The sequence below is a fragment of the Mastomys coucha genome, unplaced genomic scaffold (assembly GCF_008632895.1).
Source record: "Mastomys coucha isolate ucsf_1 unplaced genomic scaffold, UCSF_Mcou_1 pScaffold11, whole genome shotgun sequence".
In the NCBI taxonomy this organism is placed as follows: Eukaryota; Metazoa; Chordata; class Mammalia; order Rodentia; family Muridae; genus Mastomys; species Mastomys coucha.
The window spans coordinates 12,960,941-12,980,445 of NW_022196893.1; the positions used below are offsets into that span (position 1 = coordinate 12,960,941).

General features: G+C 54.0%; 2 protein-coding genes across 3 annotated transcripts in view; one reads left to right on the plus strand and one right to left on the minus strand.

Moving 5' to 3' along the window:
- Srebf2 (sterol regulatory element binding transcription factor 2) overlaps positions 1-10,259 on the plus strand; it is a 60,858-nt gene extending 50,599 nt beyond the window's left edge. For both annotated transcript variants that reach the window (XM_031350381.1, XM_031350389.1), the window contains exons 14-18: positions 802-934; positions 2,598-2,766; positions 4,620-4,805; positions 8,129-8,240; positions 8,633-10,259. In XM_031350381.1, the coding sequence (XP_031206241.1) occupies positions 802-934; positions 2,598-2,766; positions 4,620-4,805; positions 8,129-8,240; positions 8,633-8,853 (821 nt within the window). In that variant the 3' untranslated portion in view covers positions 8,854-10,259. The remainder of the gene's footprint in view (positions 1-801; positions 935-2,597; positions 2,767-4,619; positions 4,806-8,128; positions 8,241-8,632) is intronic.
- Positions 10,260-11,837: 1,578 nt separating this feature from the next.
- Positions 11,838-17,217, minus strand: Shisa8 (shisa family member 8). Its single transcript, XM_031350404.1, has 4 exons — positions 16,302-17,217; positions 13,391-13,524; positions 12,630-12,776; positions 11,838-12,433 (listed from the first exon to the last, which is right to left on the minus strand). The coding sequence occupies exons 1-4, from the start codon at positions 16,823-16,825 to the stop codon at positions 12,039-12,041; spliced, it is 1,200 nt and encodes a 399-aa protein (XP_031206264.1). The 5' UTR covers positions 16,826-17,217; the 3' UTR covers positions 11,838-12,038.
- Between the last annotated feature and the right edge of the window lie 2,288 nt (positions 17,218-19,505).

Consider the following 19,505-nt stretch of genomic DNA (forward strand, 5'->3'; position numbering starts at 1 on the left):
CGCCCCCCCCAGCTCCCTCGGCTACAGAAGCCCCCCCCAGCTCTCTCGGCTACAGTCTCCCCTGCTGACCACAGCTAAGTTTTATTTGCTTCTCCCTCTAAACTGCCCTCAGGATGACAGCCCATCAGCGCCACATCTCAGCCTCTGTCTGAAGTGCCTGGGGGTCTGGGTGCCAGGCTACCTGGGAGGGGTGCTTTCTTCCGAGGAGAGGGGTAGTGTGGTCCATATTGACTTCGGAGTTTGGAAGAGTACACGTCCTTACTCCTTTCCTGTCACCTAGCTGTCCCTCGCTGGTTTCGCACAATCCCTGGTAACAGTTTTACAGTCGAGAAGCCTGAGACTCAGAAGGGAAACTGCAGCAATACAAGCATAAAATAAATAAATGTGCTTTGCTGGGCAGTGTTGGTATACACCTTTAGTTCCAGCACTCGGTAGGCAGAGACAGAAAAATCTCTGTGTTCTGAATCAGTCTGGTTTACAGAGTGAGTTCCAGGACAGCCAGGACTATACACAGAGAAGTCTCAAAAAACAAACAAATAAAAATCTAACATTAAAGTGAACATTTTTGTTAAACTTCTATTCAAATGAGTTTCCTAGTGATAAGAGTACCAAATCTGGGATTACTGGGTTAGTAGGGGTGAGCATGTTAAAGTTCTTGATACACACTACCAGATGATGAGGGAGCGTGACCTGAGGAGTCTTTATCTATCATCATATAGAGATGCCACATGCCACCTAGTGTTCCTTAGTCTTGATTCCTATGGGTGCTAATGGGTGTTTCCTGCTGCTGTTCCCATCCAGGTCCCGATGTCATCTGTCGGTGGTGGACATCCGCAGTCACTATGGCCATCAGCTGGCTCCAGGGAGATGATGCAGCTGTGCGCTCTCATTTTACTGAAGTAGAGCGGGTCCCCAAGGCCCTGGAAGTGACTGAGTGCGTAAGCTTCTTGATCGTTTATGTACTTCTCTCCAAGGGGATCTTCCTGAGGTAGCACAGGGAAGCAGGTCCAGATAGCCATGTTGATCTGGGGTCAGAAGGGTTTGACAGATGGGAGCTAGGGGAGATGGCAGAGGAAGCACAGAGAAATTATGTGAGTGGGCCCAGCCCTCTGTGTGTTCTGCACAGAGCTCTCCAGTCACCCTAGCTGTGCACGGATGCTTAGGAGGCCCCTTCTCTCTGCTTCCGTGATGCTGTGCTGTAGAGAGGAAATGCAAACCGCATAGCCCGGGCAGATCCAGAAACAGCAATGTGATGTAGTTGTGGCCACTGCAAGGCAGTCCTGCAGCTTATGTGAGCTCCAGTTCCCCTGTCCTTACTGCTATTCGCTACTCCCCATCAGCCCTGTTGCTCTGTGTACGTGAGTGTGTGTGTGTGTGTGTGTGCACGTGCACTCGCATACATATACATCTACTCAAATATGTGCTTGTCACGGCACACATGTAGAAGTCAGAGGACAAGCCAGGCAGTGGTGGCACATGCCTTCAGTCCCAGCACTTGGGAGGCAGAGGCAAGAGGATTTCTGAGTTCGAGGCCAGCCTGGTCTACAGAGTCAGTTCCAGGACGGCCAGGCTACACAGAGAAACCCTGTCTCAAAAAAACAAAAAACAACAACAATAAAAAAAAAGTCAGAGGACAGCCTACAGGAATGGGTTCTTCCCTTCCACCTTGTAGGTCCTAGGGACCAAAAGTCCGTCAGTTTGATGGCAAACCCCTTTACATGCTGAGCCAGCTCTCTGTCACCTGGACTTTTTTTTTTTATATATAACTTAAGTACCTATAGCAAAATGCATAGAGACTTTGACATTCTTTTCGACACTTGAGTGTGATCCCTGGAGGTATACATTTAATGATGAGCAATCCTACCTGTGGGCCCCTGCATGGTGTTGGTTAGATCTGGGTGCTCCTGGTTACATTACAAAATGCAATGAGGCAAAAAGTCCCCTGGGGTCCTGTCCTTTAAAGCCAAGGCGCATTCTTGCCGAGAACAATTCTAAGGCAGAGCACCGATGGGCTGAGAGGAGTGGGAGGGAGTGGCTTGAGCTGTCCGCTTCATTGAAGTAGCCCAGTTTTCAAGCCCCTGCCTATCCATTTAGTACCCAGCCCTGTATGGCTCTACAGTAGTGCTCCTACCTGAGTGTGTCTGCCTCTGACTCACCTGAAGATGCAGAGGCTCAACAAACAGGTTACCTAAGTCACTGTGCCACTGAGCCTCAAAGCCACAGCGGATTGCAAAGCTGCCTGGCAGACATCCCTGCCCGGGTCCTTCCTGCCTCCTCTGCCCTTCACAACTGTGATGAGTAGGCGCCTTTGCCAACCCAATGTCCTCTCCCCAGGCCAGAGACTGTAACATTAAATCTGAGTCTCTAGTCACCTCCAGGACCAGTTAGGGACTGAACAGGAAAAGGCTTGACTCGGCTCAAAACCAGTGGTTCCTGTCTGGTGCTGGCTATAGGAGACCACAGTGGCAGTGTCACAGTGGCAACAGATGCCCCATTGAAGGAGAGTGTGATGACACCATCTACTTGGTCTCTTCCTCCTGGTCATTACACAGCTAACCTGGTCTCACCTGCTTCTCTTCTCCCGCTCACTCTTCTAGGAGTCCCTTGGTGAAGGCCGTGTTCTATGCCTGTAGAGCCATGCATGCCTCACTCTCTGGAAAAGCCGATGGGCAACAGAATTCCTTCTGTCATTGTGAGAGGGCCAGTGGTCACCTATGGAGCAGTCTGAATGTCAGTGCCACTGCTTCTGATCCTTCACTTAACCACGTGAGTAGGAGCCCCTGGAGGTTCGGTGTGGTCTGTATGAACACTCTGGCTCCAAGCTTACCTAGCCTGTCGGGTTCTCAAAGACACAGATGCCAGGATAGTAGCTCCCTCCCTTCCCAAATGGAGCCTACTGGGGCAGACATACCTTTTGATTCCTAGAGCAAATGTGTTTGCACCTTCACCTCTCCCTAGCTCCCTTAATCTCAGGTCCTGCTAGCCGGCAGCTTCCTCTAAGTCCCAAGTGAACGGGCCGGGGCTCTACATTTGCTCCAGGTAGTCCGGTGCTCCCTCAGGCCTGGGCCAGCTGACAGCCCGGTGCCTCTGGCCGGCTGCACACCCCCTGGCGGGCTGCTGTGGTGCATTGTAGTTGCATTGCATGTTCTGGCAATACCTGTGCAATGTTTCCACAGTGCATCATGGAGGCCTGCCCTGACTGCCCACTGTGCCATGGCCAAAGAGAGAGGACCTGGATCTAAGGGCACTGCTGAGGGCCTGCCTAACCGTCCTGGGGAATAAAGATAGTGTCACCCCTGGTTCCCTAGGAAAATGCATGCTGTAACACAAATGGGAGGGACAGGAAACTTTTTGGAAGGTTGGGACTAGCTGCTTTCTGGGGTCTTGTTTCAGGTGGCTAGTCTGGAATGTCAAGGTAGTAGTCATCAGCGGGCTTGGGTGCTTTATTGAAGTCAGCGCAGCATGTCAACCCTACAAGGATAGCATTGTATAGATCACAGGCTTGGGGGCCAAGCCACTGTCGTGCTTCCTGTTGGTCTCCCCTGGTGGGTTTCCTCATGAGGAAACCATTGTCAGCCATATTTGAGGAACTAGAAAGGTTTTTAGGGGACACCCTAGGAGCTGTGGTTCCTCGGTAGCAGTTGAGGGGCGGGAGGATGGGCCTAGAAAAGTGTGGTCAGAGTGTAAGACCCAGTCCAGGGTACTCTCCCACGCATGAAGATCCTGCTCCTACACCTACAACTTAGAATGTCAGCTTTGCCTGCAGGTTTCTCCTCTGTGTCCCCTGAGGCTGTCATTAATCACAGGATAGTATGGCCAAGAGTTGGTGCCTTGTGCAGGCATGGGGCAGAAAGGTCTGTCTGGGCAGCATGGAAGCCCAAGTCCACTGCCTGCAGAAACCACCTAGGTGAGATGAGAAGTGGCCTTCAGGGAATCTGCCGCTCTCCCCTTACCGTCTCACACTTGGCTTATTGGGAGTCAAGGAGGTAGCCTAAACTCACTGGCAGTTACACAGAACGTTCAGCTGCTGCCGTGCATGCACAGAGTGAGGCCTCGTAAAAGGTTCATCACAGCTGTGCTGCCATCCCCATTTCACAGAAAAGGAAAACAAGGCTTAGGTTAAGTCACATGCCAGGATTCTGTAGCTGCTAAGGCAAACATGTGCCTCTGCCTTCATGATGGCCCACCTGTTTCTCCTCCTCCCTCCTCCCTCCCACTGCCCTCTACCCCAGGCTCCGCTGCTACCTTAGTCAGTCCCTTGGTTCCTCTAGAGGAGAGAGGCCTGGGCACCCCTGGGTGACTTTTCCTCCAGAGCCGTCATGGAGAATCTACACCTCCCCCTTACTCCTGCCTCAGAGAGGATCTTCTCCTGCCCCTGCCACCATGCTGTGTCCCTTTTAGAGCTTTGGTTTTCTTACCTGCAGAATGATGAGAATAGACAACACCCAGCTTGGGGGTGGGCAGTGCAGGATTAGTGCTCCCGCAGATCTTCTTCTCAAGCCCTGCTCCTGGGTTCAGGCCCAGGGCTCCTGCCTGTTGGGCTGAGGGTCTAGCAAGGGGCTGGGGTCTTTGCTTTAGGCACAGGCCAGTCATAGTCTCTCCCTGTGGTTTATCCCTAGGTGGTCCAGCTGCTCACCTGTGACCTGCTACTGTCGCTCAGGACAGCACTCTGGCAAAAGCAGGCCAGCGCCAGCCAGCTCCTGGGTGAGACCTACCATGCATCGGGCACTGAGCTGGCTGGCTTCCAGCGGGACCTGGGCAGCCTTCGAAGGCTGGCCCATAGTTTCCGCCCAGCATACCGCAAGGTGAGGCCTAGCAGGCTGGTGGGATGCGCAGGCTAGCAAGTATAGGTCTCCGGCCCAGCACTAAGATGGGTACCATGGGTACCATGGGTTTTTTTGTACACGGCTGTGTGCCCGGCCCAGGGTCGTGTGTCACCAACCAGACATGCAAGAGCCATCAGAGGACAGAGGAGTCGCTCAGGAGCTCCCTTCCCAGTCCTGGCCACAGGGGCGCTCAATAGTTCTGACTAGTGTCAGATGGTAGCCTTACTTGAGAGCCGCGTGGAAGCGGACATTCACTGTAATTTATTTTGTAAGCCATTTGGGAACTTTGCAGCTGTGCTGCCCTCTCTCCACAGCACCCTACCTCTTGCTGCAGCATCCCGGTTAAGCCTCCGAGGAAAGAAGCAGAACTCTGCTTCTCTAGACTCAAGTCATTCCTGTTGTTCACAGTGCTCATTAGAGTAGTGCAGTAGGCATTTTGGTTTTGTTTTAAGTGGGGTCTCAATATATTACCTAGGCTGGCCTTGATTGCGTCTGCCTCAGCACCTTATGTGTGGAATTACAGGCACATACCTGCTGACATATGTGGCAGTCTGAGGCAGACTCTTGACGTCTGAGGTGAGGGGAGTGGTATAGATTGTATTAAACATTGCAGGTGGAGGATAGGGGAGTGGCTAGAACTTGCTGTGTCAACCAGGCTAGCCTCAAATTCACTGAGATCTATCTGATGCTCTCTCTCAGCTGCTAGGATTAAAGGTTTGCACCATCATGCCCAGCTTAAAAATATATTTAAATTTTTATTTGACACATAATAATACATATTACAAGTTATATATAAGTATATTATAAGTTAATATATAATGTATAATAATTATAATTGGCATATCCTTCACTTTTGTTCTAATTAGCACACATTAGTTACAATAAGTACAATAATTAATGGGCTTCACTGTGACCTTGCCATGCGTGCATACCTATGTATATAATGTCACATATGTATATTACATGTGCTGTGCTATGCTGTGCTCCTCTTCAGTCCTGTCATCCTGTCCTTCCCATGCTGCAACTCCTCTCCTCTTCCTGATCACTCCCCTTTCTACTCATGTGCTCTTTTGTTTCCTTTTTTAATGACCCAGTGAGTTTCATCGGATTTATTCATAGGCTGTGGGACCTTGCCGATAGCCACACCACTGATGATAATGTCTGACCATCTCCCAGCAATCATAACTGCATATAGATCCTCACAAGAGGCCCAAGACCTCAGGAGCTCACCTCACTCCGTGACAGGAAGTTGTGAGCCCAGTCTTGTGCAGATCTTATGAGGAGAATTGTGTCTGCACTGCTTGTTCCCTTGAAGCCCGCCTTGCTCAGCCCTGCTTCTTCCCCTTCACTTCACAGTTATTATTGTAAGAGGATCCACATACTGGGGCCTGAATTATTCTATGAGAGCAGAAGTGGATACCGTATCATAAGTGGCAAGGAAAGGAGTGAGCTGGGCTAGAAGGGACGCCGAAAGGCAAGGCTGTTGCTGGGGAAGAAACCCCTCAGCCTGAAGTATATCCTCAGGACAGCAAACCAAGACGACTGGCCTGGGAGAGAGAGAGCCATCAGAGCACAGACAAATAGCCTAATTGGTAGTGTGCCTGCCTGTAATGCACAAAGCCCTCTGTCAGCCCCAGCGCCAGATCTCCAGTGTGATGGCATACACTTGTAATCCTAGCACTTGGGACATAAAGGCACAAGGATCAGGAATCCAAACTCATCCTTAGCCACATAGTAAGTTTGAGACCAGCACAGACTACATATAGACTATTCTTCAAAGAGAGACAGACAGACGGACGCCCCAGGTTTGGGCTGCACCTCCCTTCTGGAACCCATTCAGGTTAGACCTCTGGTCTGCTCACGGACTGGCTGGTACCAAATGCCTCCTCTAAAATGCCCTCCTTCGTGCCCGTCCTTGCTCAGGAGGCTTCAGTGCCCAGCCAGCAGCATCACTAGCTACTCAAGAGGCTGAAACAGGACTATCACAAATTCAAGGCCAGCCCGGGCAACTTAGTAAGACCTTGTCTCAGTTAGAAAGGCTGAGGATGTAGCCCAGTGCAGAGAGCTTGCCAGGCGTGTGTAAGGCCCTAGTTTCTGTCTCTTAAGACTGGGGAAAGGCAAAAAAGTAGAGATCTAGACCTGGGCCTCGGCCCAGCAGTGCTCTCTGTTTCTCCCCAGTGTCTGACTTAGGCCACTGAGATGGCTCAGCAGGTAAAGGTGCTTGCTATTAAGCTTGATGGCCTGAGTCCAATCCCCGGCACCCACTGGTGTCAGGAGAGAACCAACTCGCACAGAGCGTCCTCCACATGCATAATGGAACATTGACCCTCCACACATACATATTCAAACACACAAAATAGGGCTGGAGAGATGGCTCAGTGGTTAAGAGCACTGACTGTTCTTCCAGAGGTCCTGAGTTCAATTCCCAGCAACCACATGGTGGCTCACAACCACCTGTAATGGAATCTGATGCCCTCTTCTGGTGTGTCTGAAGACAGCTGCAGTGTGCTCATATAAATAAAAAAATAAATAAATCCTTAAAAAATAAAATAAAACAAAATAAATCCTATTTTTCTGAGCTGGCATGGTAACTCATACCTTTAATCCTAGCACTCTGGTGACAGAGGCAGGTGGATCACTGTAAATTTGAAACCTGCCTGGTCTATGTCGGGGGGTTCTAGGCCAACCAGGACTACACAGTGTGACCCTGTCTCAGAAACAGAGACTTATCCCTGGAAACGTGTACCTAGTCTGACCAACCAATCTGCAGTCCACATGTGACCAAGAGAACAACACAGAACCAACCTTGAGATTTCGCGTGTGCGTGTGTGTGTTCCCCAGTGTACAGGGGTGGGGAGGTTTGCCTGTATCACACAGTCCTTCGGCTTGTCCCTTACAAAGGACAGACAGTGTTGGGTTACAGTATCAGAGGGCTGAAGAAAACTTCCAGTCTAGACTCCATTCCTTTCTGAAGAAATAAGATATTGCACTTGATACCAACCTAGCTATTCCCCCTCATCCCTCTCTCTCCTCCTTTGTCCTTTTGTCTGACTGAGACACAGCCCTCAAGGACAAGGCATCACTCAAACTACTGTTTTCAAATCCTAGAGGGTCCCTGGCTTTGTCAACAAGCAGGGAAGTTGCCTCCGGCTTGTACGGCTCCTGCTGGCAGCTGGCCTGTGCTCTCGGTCCCTTTCCCTCTGTTGATGTAGGTTCCTAGCTTGACTTGAGGATAAGATAGGAACACTGCGATTAGACAGGTCAGACCCAGAGTTTGACTAGTGTCCCCATGTACCTGCCAGGTGTTCCTGCATGAAGCCACTGTGCGCCTGATGGCAGGAGCTAGCCCCACCCGTACACACCAGCTGCTGGAGCATAGCCTACGGCGGCGCCCCACTCAGAGCACCAAGCACGGTAAGTCCAGCAGAAACCTGGCCAAAGGCCTGGTGTGGCCTTACATTTGGGGAGCAGAGAGGATGGAGCCCTGGGATCTGGCAGGGTGGTCTACACACTGTGTAACTGACTCTCTTAGCTGCTTAGTGGACTTGGTAGGCAGCAAAAACCTTGTTAGCTGAGTAATCAGGATATGGCTCGAAAAACTTAAGATGTCCTCCCAGAGCCGGAGCCGGTAGAAGTTGCATGGGCTTTAATATCGCAGCCTACTCAGCCGCCAAGTTCATCTTCTGCCCTTTGAGAAGGACAGGGAAGGGAGCAGAACACACCTCCACACAATGAGGGGGTGAGCTCAACAAATGAGGCTGCATAAACTCCTTGGGACAGTGCTTATGTAAATCTCATTCCCACAGGAGAGGTAGACACCTGGCCTGGCCAACGAGAGAGAGCTACTGCCATCCTGCTGGCCTGCCGCCATCTTCCCCTCTCTTTCCTGTCTTCCCCGGGCCAGCGGGCAGTGCTGCTGGCTGAAGCTGCGCGCACCCTGGAGAAGGTGGGTGACCGCCGTTCCTGCAATGACTGTCAGCAGATGATTGTCAAGCTGGGCGGTGGCACTGCCATCGCTGCCTCCTGACCACCGTCTGGGGCCTGGTCCACCTCTTTCCACCTTTGTCTCTTTCTCCGGGGACCCTCCCTCTGTCTTCCCATCTGTCTCTCTCCCTTCTCCAAGACCTGTGAGGATGAAGGCAAGACTGACTTTCTGAGCTGTTACCTTTTGGATTGTTTCGGGCCAGTAGGACCATGGGCAAAGCTCCTTGAAACTGCTGTGGTAAATCCATGGTCCGAGCCCAGGCAGGCTGAGAAGAAAGATGGCCTGAGCAGGGATGGGGTGCTCTCCTCACTTGGAAGCAACTGTGAGGTGCTGCCAAGCCCTTCCCAGCCCTCTAGAGACTGTCTCCTTTCTGCCTCTGGTTTTCTTTGTGCTTGTTATGTTTTGTTTCTGTTTTTGTTTTTGATCAGGCTTTCTCTGGGAACTAGGTCTCTGCACCAGAGAGCATTTTGCATTCTGGACTTGACTGACACGCCCCCTTTTATACAGATGTTTTTATATGTGTGTGCTTGGGCCTGCCATGATACAGGGCAAAGTTGCTGTGGCATCTCTGTTCCTCTCCCTGGGTCTGCACTCCCTCCCCTGTGCCTGACTAAGCTGTTCATTGTTTTTTCATCCTTAACAGCCAGGGAGGGAGCCCAGCCCTGGGAGGTGGGTGGGAGGCAGGGGCAGGTCTAGGGATGGGTAAAAAAATAATGTTGGCATTGTTTTTTTAATTTTTTAAAAAATAAATGGTATCTTATTTAATTGTCCTGTTCCTTCCCACTCCTTCACCCCCCTGAGATGGCCACCTGAGCTCAGGGTAGGCCCATGGGGCTGGACAGGATGAGGCCACCATTGAGCCTGAGGTCCAGGGGTCTTCAGCATGATTTATTTGTTCTTCCTCCCCCCACCCTAACTCCTACCTCCCATAGAAGTGTATTTTTATCCCTAATTCCTGTCTGAATAAGCCAGGGTGGCAGACACTGGCCCCAAACCTTCCCCAGCAACAGGCTTCTCATTTTCAGGGTAGGCAACAGGAGTCGGGGCGCTTGCCTTGAGATGGGGGGAGTCCTCGGAAGAGTGGTCCTGCTTTTGTGGACTGCTTGGCTCAGGGCTCCCTCAGGACTTGAGAGGAATTGTCCCTCCTTATGCTTCTCATCCTTTCAAGCTGGTTGAAGCAGAATAGGCAGGGGCAGGCCCTTCGGGTGTTTGGACCCCACCTACTCTGCCTTCGGCCTCTCCCCAACCATCACTGTAATTTATGGCCCCTGCCATGGGGGCAGCCCAGCCCTTGTGTCTGTGTATATACTGTGCCTTTTCTCCTTGTTGAGGGGTGGGGGGGTTGGTTTTTCACTGAACAGGGGATACACCTATGTCTTCATCAATGTTGAAACAGTCATCATGTGCTGGACATAGGTTTTCAATAAACACAGATTGGTACCACCTAACACAGGCTTGTGTGAATCTGTAGTATGACCATTATGTTGATTTAACCAAATGACTGCATTTCTTGGCCAGCAGTGAGCTAGGGAGTGGGGGCAGCCAGGTAGCTGCAGTCTGGTGGCCCTTCCTTGCCCACAGGTGTACCTGACACACTCTAGGGATGGGTGAGAGTCTGGGATAAAAGGGCTTTATCCCAATTCCAGCGCCTTGCCTGGCCATTCGGCTGGCTGGCTGGCTGCTTGGTAGTAGCAATTCTTTGGAACTTGAGGTGTGAAGTCACTCCTCCATCAGGTAGACCCTTGCTTAATTTCTACTTCCTATAGGTGGGGACCTCAGCTTTTCACCAGCTTCTGGCCACATACAAGTGGGTTCTTGTATTTCCCAGCCAAGAAACTTGGGAGAACTGGCCCCTCACCTCCACTTGCATATATGCAGAATAGTACAAGCCTTTTAACCTCAGTATCCGGCTTATTGCTCAGGTGACAGCGATGTGACATACAAGAAGTACCAGGGTGCAGTCAGTGCACTGTGAGCCTGGTGAGAGGCAGGAGGCGACACAGCCACTCAGAGCATTTGGGCCTTTAGAAGTAGAATAGAAGGTTCCATCTGAGACGAGTCTGGGGCTGAGTCCCCTTCGTCAGGCCAACAAACCACTCTGGATCACACCCTTTCCTAAAAGGCATTAACTGCAGCCAGGAGGGTCCGCCTGCACGACCGCCTTCCCTAGATTCGGCCTTGCAGTGGTGGCCACAGCCTTCTGCCTCTGCCTGTGCCTCAACCTAGCCCCAGTGCAGATCGCAGGCAAGGTGCTTAGATTCCAAAACCTTAATTTCTTTATCTGCAGACAGCCCTGTAGATCTCTTCCCGTTAAATAAGAAACAGTAACTTATGGTGGCTGTAGTTCAGACTGTGTCACACACACACACACACACACACACCCCGGGGAACACAGGGAGTGGTTTCGTTGAGGTCATATACGTCACCTGGTGGTAGCCAGGTTGTCCCCATACACACCAGAACATGGAACTGAGGAACTTGCAGCGATGCAAACAGGCGCCGACAGTACCCTGGGCCTCAGCCAGGTACGGGGAGCCTCTGGCAGGAAGAGGGAGAGAGCTGGCAGGGCCAAGCCCGTGCAGTGGGAGCACCCCAAGGGAGGCGCATTGCTAGGCTCCCACTCCAACATCTCCATCCCCCTTAACCCAGAGCTGCGAGAGAGGCGCCTCCTCTCTCCCGAGCACCAGATGTCCATGTGGCCCACACCCATTAGGGGGGTGGCCCTGGGCCAATCTGGCCAAGCGGCCTGCAAGCCAGGAGCCGGCCCAGGGCCAGACTGTGTCAATGAGGATCAGCCAGGCTGGGCTAACTCAAACTGTTGAGTGAGAGATCAGCTGCGGGGTGGGGTGGGGCTAGCCTCTGGTAGAGCTCATGAACCCCCCACAGGGGTAACACGTCCTCTCTCCCCTGAACCCAAACCTTTGGATGACTAGGGCTCCATCTGCTCTGAGCATTGTTTGGCATTCAACCCAGCCATCCTCTCTGGTTTGCACTGCTGTCTGTCCAGTCAATGACTGATGATCCTCTTGGGACAGGAACCACATTAGAGGGTTTATTTACACAGGTAAGGATAGCCCTACATTCCCAAGGACAGAACACCTGGCCCTACCCTTTTGGCCCTTTAGCCACAGGCTCCAAACGTCCTCATTCCTGTTTGGATTGAAGCCTGCACTGCAACTCCACGACCTGGGGCCCAGGACCCTGCAGAAGGCTCCAATGGTTCCACTTTAGACCGTGACCTCGGCTTTGCTGTTGGTGCTCAGGTGCCGGGGTCCTCTGCCCGTGCTGCTGTAAAAGCTCGCGGGCTGCGCGCTGAAGGCCTCGGGCAGCTTCTCCACGCTGAACTGACGCCGCGGCGCGTGGCTGGGCCGCCGGGGCGCCGGGGAGACCTGAGCCACCAAGTGGCTGCGGGGGAGCGGCCTCGCGGGGCGGCCCGCGGTCCAGGCGGCATAAGGGACCGACGAGACCGGGCCGGCCGGAGGTACATAACCCGGAGGGGCCCAGGGACAGGCGTCGAGCAGCGCAGGCACGTCCTCCGAAGGCCGCGGGACCCGCGCAGGGAGGGTCCGCGGGCCGGTCTCGGTAGAGGGAAAACGTTGATAGAAGTCCTGGGGTGCAGCCTCTGCGTGGGGTGGGAGTAGGGCGAAGTGAGAGTCAGGCGGCTAGCACCTGCTTTAGGTGATGGGGGCGGGTCAGTGGACTGGGGAGGGAGCCGATTGGCTGTTTGGGGACGTCCTGAACCCGGATTGGTCAAGCGGGCTCCCTTTTGAGGTGGAGAAGGTAGTCTGGGGAATGGGCGGCAGCAACCTGCGCCTCACCTGTGGCCTTGAGCGCAGCTGCTTTGAGGGTAGCGAACTTGGCGTAGTCAGGCTGCAACGTGAGGCTGCCACCACCCTGCAGCCTCGGGCCGCGCGGGGGTCCCGGGGTGGCGGACCCCAGAGGCGCATTATTGAGGCGTTTCTTGTCTGGAGGGGAAAGTGGAGTGTAAAAGAAAAAAGCAGAGCTTGAAGGCGCCACCACTTTTCAACGCCCTTCCCTACCCCCCCAACCCCCAACACCCCCCGCCCCCCGCTGATGCTCCGGGCAACTTGGAGGATGGGTCCTCCAAGAACGCCCTGGCTTGGCTCAGAAAAACACGAACAATAGCAGCAAGTCCTGAGGGGGGTGCTAACCCTAATGGATGACTCCCTAGCTAGCAAGACGCTGAATCCCGTGCCACGGAGATGGGGGGAGGCACTGAACCCCAGAACCCAACATGTAGCAGGTGGGGGGACCACGATGCAAGTCCCAGAGGTGGGTTCCAGATCCACAAGCCAGAGCTTTAACCTAACAGCCCTAGCTAGCATATCTTGAATCTGGAGCCTTTCTCACAGCTTCGTTGCCCAGGAGACAAGAGACTTACAGCATGGTTCCTCTCCACCGAGGGCTGTCCAGACCCCAATCATACCTCTGCACAGGCAGCCACTCACTTATATGACAGATAGCAGATCCACGCTCCAGCTGACTGACCAACTCTCCCACTTCGCCACCCCCCTCACCTCGCCATAGGTGAGCCAATGCTCGTCTAATACCTACTCACCTGTGCTGTTGTAGGGGGAACCCCGGAGAACACTGTCACCCATTTGTACTTGGACGCAGTTACCCAAGGGTGGACCCAGAGGCGGAGGCAGTGGTTCTTGCGGGCCTGGCTGCTTGAGAAGTTCTGTCAGTGTCCTGTGGAGACAGAAAGATGTTGAGGGAACTTGCAGCTTCTGTCTCTCCATCAGCCAGAATCTAACCTTATCAAAGGCTGGCCATAGCCACCATGGTCTCACCTTGTTTTGTTTTTAATTTTATTATTTTATGTATATGGGTATTTTGCCAGCATGAATATCTTTATACCACATGTGTGCCCTTGGAGGTCAGGTGAGGACATATGACCCTTAGAACTGGAGTTACAGATGCTCATAAGCCAGTGGTTCTCAACCTTCCTAAGGCTGCAACCCTTTAATACAGTTCCTCATGTTGTGGTGACCCCTGGACTATAAAATTGTCTTCATTGCTACTTCATAATTGTAATTTTGCTACTGTTTTGAATCTTAATGTAAATGACTCTATTTTCCAATGGTCTGCGAAGGGGTCGATTGGCCCCTCCCCCCTTGTCAGGGTCATGACGCACAGGTTGAGAATCACTGCCATAAGCCAACATGTGGTTGTTGGGGGTTGAACTTGGGTCCTCTGCCAGAGCAGCTGGTATTCTTAACCACTACGTCCTCTGTCCAGTCCCCAGTGGTGTTGCCTTGTATCTCCAGGTAGTTCTTTCAACTGCTCGGGCCTCCCTTCTGTTCTTTCTAGTGACCTCAGATAGCTCAGTCCTCCTACCAAGTGTGACCTGCCTCACTTTTGGCCCCAAGATGGCCATCTCTCAAAGCAGGTCAGGAAACTAATGAGGTCATACTAACTAGGGCCACCTCCTGTTCCAGAGGCTCCTTCCTGGAGTTCACTCTCCAAGACCCTCCCCATCGAGCCTCCTGTCCCAGCTCTTGGCACCCAGTATCCTCCTCCTCTTCCTCCACCTCCTCCTCTTCCTCCTCTTTTTCCTCCTCCCATCTTCTTATTCAGTCAGATGCTACTAGACTCCCTCCTCCAAGATCTCCCTTACCTAGACTCCTGCTGTGTGGGCTTCTGCCAGTCCTGGGGCCTAGCTGGCATAAGGACAAGGAAGGCAGACAACAAGGAAAAGAGGGGTGCCATGGAGAGCCCTCTGTGGCACCCCAGCACCTGAAGGCTGTATGACCTTGGGCAGCTGCCTCCCTGGGTACCCAGAACACCCAGCCCCCACCAGCTGTGACAGTGTCTGACTGAGCCTTCCCCATAGGCAGCCCAGCCTTCAGTCCAGCTGCCTGCAGTACCAAAACCCATGATTTTCTCCCACTCTGCCTGACCCTCCTTCTGGGGCTGAGTTATGGCAGTTAATGAAGAGACACATTGGAAGACACCTGAGGTTGCAAAGGATCAGCTGCAGGGGGTCTGCAGGCTGCCTAAGAAGACCTCGCCTTCCCCACTCCTCAGCAGCTCATGCTGATTATCCCACCACGGGGCATGCACGAAAGGAGGGATCCTCATGCCTCTGGCCCTTTGCATGGATTCTCCAAGGCCTGACTCCAGTCTGCTCCAACCCCTTTAGCCGTCCTTCCCTAACCATCAGCATCAGCATGGAATACTAAAGAGAAACTTGGGCAAGGGGTTCAGAACATACATACCTAGGAGCCCAAAGAAGGGAGTCAAGGCACATGGTTGTGGGCACACAACCAAACCTGGGCTTGCAGGTGGAGCTTTGCAAATGAACAAGCCAGCTATAGACCAGCCCAGCCACCCCTATACTATAGTGCGTCTCTGGCTCCCACTGCCTCTCTGGTCTCCCTACTGCTACTTCTGTCCTGTATGAGAGATCCCACATTCAGAGGCTGCGCTTCTACCCCTGCAGTGTTCAAAAGTCCCTGCGAACTCCCGCTGCAATTCAGTGGCTTTAAAGAAACACAAGGCCCCAGCTCCCTTTCTGGCCTCCGGGTGTCTGGAAGGGATGGCCTAAGTGGTCTGGTGGCAACTAGCCCCTGTGCACATCTGGTCCACCACATGTGTATTGCGGGGGGGGGGGGTGTGAGGAGAGGGCTTCTCTTTATTGTCACTCCCACTTGCAGCCTGTTGCATGTGGTGCCAACAGTCTACATGCCCAGTGGGGCTGAGACCTGGGTGGAAAGGAAGGGAGGGCACCAACAGGGCAAAGATTTGCTGGGGGTGGGGGGGAGTAGGGGGTGGCAGAAGTGGAGGAGGTCCAGCCAGGGTCAGGGCAGAATCTCAGCTCCCAGCGTACCCATTCGGCTGACAACTCAAAATCAGCTCAAAACATAGCCAGCATCTGGCGGGTCTCTAAAACACAGGCCAACGTACCTCCACAATCCCATTCTGAGCAGCTGGAAAGCCAGACCTTTGCCCGAGGGGTTACTGGGGAGGGGACGCTTCTGAAATTCCGAGGAATGAAGGTCAGGTTTGAGTCACACTGGGTTGTAGAAATGGATGGAGGCGGGAGGAGGGCGGGAGAGGGAGATGCAACCAGGGAACCAGCCAAGCACCCTCTCCCTTCTCGAAGCCCACGACCACCCTTAAAACTACCCCAGTCCAGTGTCCTTCTTGACCATCGTCCGTGCCCCCTCCCGTGGACACCGACTTTTTGTCTTCCGCAGAGGAGGTTGGAGCCACAAGGAGGATCCAGAGCCCAGTATAGACAGGGAAGGTCAAGGGGAGAGAGGGCTATCAGGTGTCTCCCTCTGTGAAGCGGAGACCGGGAAGACAGAGAGCCAGAAGAGCAAAACAAAAACAAAACAAAGAGGAAGAGGCTGCGGAGAAGCCGAAGATTTAGAGGGTCCAGAAGGTCGCAGTTGCAGTGAGATTTGGACCCAGCTAGGGGCAGTGAAGACAAGATGGGCGGGCCGGCAAGCGGGCGCACTCACCTGGTCACCGTGCGCCGAGCGCGGGGGCTATGCGCTCTCTCCAGGCCCAGGCGCGCCCCGATGCCGACCAGCACGAGTAGCGCGGCGACACCGCACACCGCGTAGACCGCAGTGTGGCTGCGCTCGCGGGCCGGGTCGCGCGGGGCGGCGGTGTCCCGGGCGCGGGCGGGCGGCCGGCCAGTCTGCACCCAAGCCGGTGTGTCGTAGTTGGAGCAGCGGCTCTGGTCCAGGCGGCGCGGGCCGTCGTGGCAACAGAAGCGGTAGCCGCACGTGCCGCAGCAGAAGCTGTAGACGCCCGAGCTGCAGTTGAAGGGCGGGTCCCACTGGCCCATCACGTCGTAATAGCCGCGGCAGCGGTCCCCTCCCGCCGGTGCCACCGTACCGGACGCTGCGGTCTCCTGCGCCTCGGGAGCCCCCGCGCGGCCCGACGGCGACCCCGCCAGCAACAGCGCCAGCCGGAGCGCGAGCGGGAGCCCATGCGAGCGCTGGCCCCAGCGCTGGCCCCGCGCCCCAGCGCGCTCCATGCGGCCCGCTCCTCCTGCTATTGCGCCCGGTGCATGGCTCGGCGCGTGGCCGCTCTGCCGGGCTCCCCCAGCCCTCCGGGACCGGTCGCCCGGCTGCCCGCGCTGGCTCCCGGCCGACGCCTCCTGGTGCGTCCGCGGTTCCAGGCACAAGTGAGCTCGGGGTGGAGGACGCGGAGCTGGATCTCCCCGGTGGGCGCGTTCTCCTCCGGGGCTCACCTCGGACTGCGCACGGTGGAGGCAGGCGGTGGGTGCTCGCCTGCCCAGTCCCCGGCTCCCTCTGGCCCTGGCGGTCGTGCGGGGCCTGGGTCTTTCGGGGACTGCGCCGGGCGGCGGGTCGCCGGACGCCTCTGCCTTCCCGCCGCCCGCTCCGCGGTGCCCGCGCTCTGGCTCTGGCTCCGGCTCCGGCGCGGGCTCGGCGCGGGCTCGGGCGGGCGGGAGAGGGAGCGAGGGGAGGAGGGCGGGAGGGAGGCAGGACCGGGGGAGGAGCGCGGCCGCTGCGCCGGGAGGGAGGGGTTCTGTAAGGCCAGTGCAATGAGCGCGCCCCACCAGGGACCCTCTCCAAGACCTCCCTCAAATTGTTGTCGGAATTGGACCCTCGAGGGGGCTCAGCTTAAAGCTCTGGGGACTCGGATCTTGGCAGTCTTGGATGAGCGATTCCCTGCTTTTTAAATAAGGGGACAGAGGCGCAGAGATCAAAGCAGCCTTGAAGTCATTGGGAAGGGACACGCGCATGCACACACACACACACACACACACACACACGCACCCCAATGTTCCATCCCTGTGTTCTGGTCGTGACATGAATGAAGAAGGTATTTCCCCTTCCACAATAAGGACCCCCAACACAAAAATGGCAGAGTCGAGCCTTGATCAGCCCCCTCTCTGGTCTGCCCCAGAGCGTGTGCCCTGATTCTAAAACCTGGACACTTGGCTGGGGTCCTAGGATGTCCCAGTTCTCGGAACAACCTGGCCAGAGCCCTCGAGTGGTCTGCTCCCCTCCTCAGCCTCTGCCTTAGTAGAAGGCTGAGCAGGTCCTGGGGACCAGACCAGTTGTACTCCCCTGTCTGTCCTTGGTCTCTCACTCCCTGGGACTTCCAGGTCCTTTCACAAGCCTAGGGAAAGAATGGCCAGGCACAGCTCAGTGCCCCATTTCCACCACTCCCCCGCTGAGCTGGTAAGGAGAATCTGAGCCTGATGCCAGTCATTGCCCCTCCCTGCCTCGGTTGCTATTGTTAAGGTCAAAGGTCTTCTTGGTGCCTGCAATGACATACTGCAGACTGAGGAAGGCTGAGGCAGGGCTCACAACTTTGACTAGCCTGGGCGATACAGTGAGACCCTGTCTCAAAAAGCAAACAGGACAAACGGTGTGCTTTCACACCCTAAGGATGAAGCAGGAGGATTCCTTGAGGTTAAGTTGATCTAAATCAGGAGTTCTCAACCTTCCTAATGCTGCAACCCTGTGATACAGTTCCTCATGGTGACCCCCCACTGTAAGATTGTTTAATTGTTCCTTTATAACTGTAATTTTGCTACAGTTATGAATCGTAATGTAAATATGATATGTAGGATATTCGAGAACCACAGGTCTGCATCGTGAGTTCCAAGCTAGCTGAGTCGTCGCTGGAAATTTATGTTTCAAGGAAAGAAAGAAGAAAGGGGAGCTGGCAGTTTGGTGTTGCAAGTGCATACCTGTAGACTTGAGGGTTAGGAGTTCGAGATCAGCTTGAACGACATAAGACCCTATATAGCTCAAAAAAACAAAACAAGCCGGGTGGTGGTGATGCACACCTTTAGTCTCAGCACTTGGGAGACAGAGGCAGGCGGATTTCTGAGTTTGAGGCCAGCCTGGTCTACAGAGTGAGCTCCAGGATAGCCAGGGCTACACAGAGAAACCCTGTCTCGAAAAACCAAAACCAAACCAAACCAAACAAAAACAAAAACAACCCCTCCCCCCAAAAAAACAAAATCAATACCTTTCTCTGAATGGCAGATTCATAATCCATTCCTTCCGGGAGGTAGAGATTGCCTCTCACTGTCCAGATGGGGACACCAGGAGGGCAAGGACTAAGTTTCCTCTGTCCTTAGCTCAGCTCAGGTGCCCGTCAATATCTGCTGAACGAAACAGGGAAATGATACTTGCTTCTAACTCCTGTTTGATGGAGAATTTAGCCGCCCTAGGGCCCCTTCTTCTCCTTCCCACCTCTCCTTCTCCTCCTCGGGAGCCTGAAATCAGCTTACGAAAGTGGAAGAAGTAGGATTTACATCCTAAGGAGGATCAAGGCCTGTTGTGTGAGATGAGGGGCTGACAGAATGTCAGGTATTAATGGGTCAAGGCTGGAGGGAGACTAACTACCCCCACCCCCACCCCGGGCTGTCTCCATTCACCCTGGCTAAAAATGAGCTCTTCCCCTCGACTCCCCATACGCATGCACACATACCCATGTACTTCCCAATCCAGTCCTGAAGACCCGATCCCCATACAAAGACTTTCTACATTGTCATTTAGAAAGAAAGGGGGTTGCGGAACAAGACAGACAGAGACAGAAGCACTTTAATCCCATCACCCACTGGGACAAGCCATCCATCTTAGGGGACACCACACATTACAGACTATGTCATGACTTGTTTTTAAGTTGGGGTTTTGTTGCTCTGATCAGAACATCACAGCCGCGCTTTCTGA

Excerpts from the sequence above, each read along its gene's own strand:
- Shisa8 (XM_031350404.1), bottom strand. The coding sequence starts at position 16,825 with ATGGAGCGCGCTGGGGCGCGGGGCCAGCGCTGGGGCCAGCGCTCGCAT. Across the intron at positions 13,525-16,301 it reads GCTCGGCGCACGGTGACCAG|GACACTGACAGAACTTCTCA; the intron begins GTGAGTGCGCCC and ends CTGTCTCCACAG. Across the intron at positions 12,434-12,629 it reads AGCTGCGCTCAAGGCCACAG|AGGCTGCACCCCAGGACTTC; the intron begins GTGAGGCGCAGG and ends CACCCCACGCAG.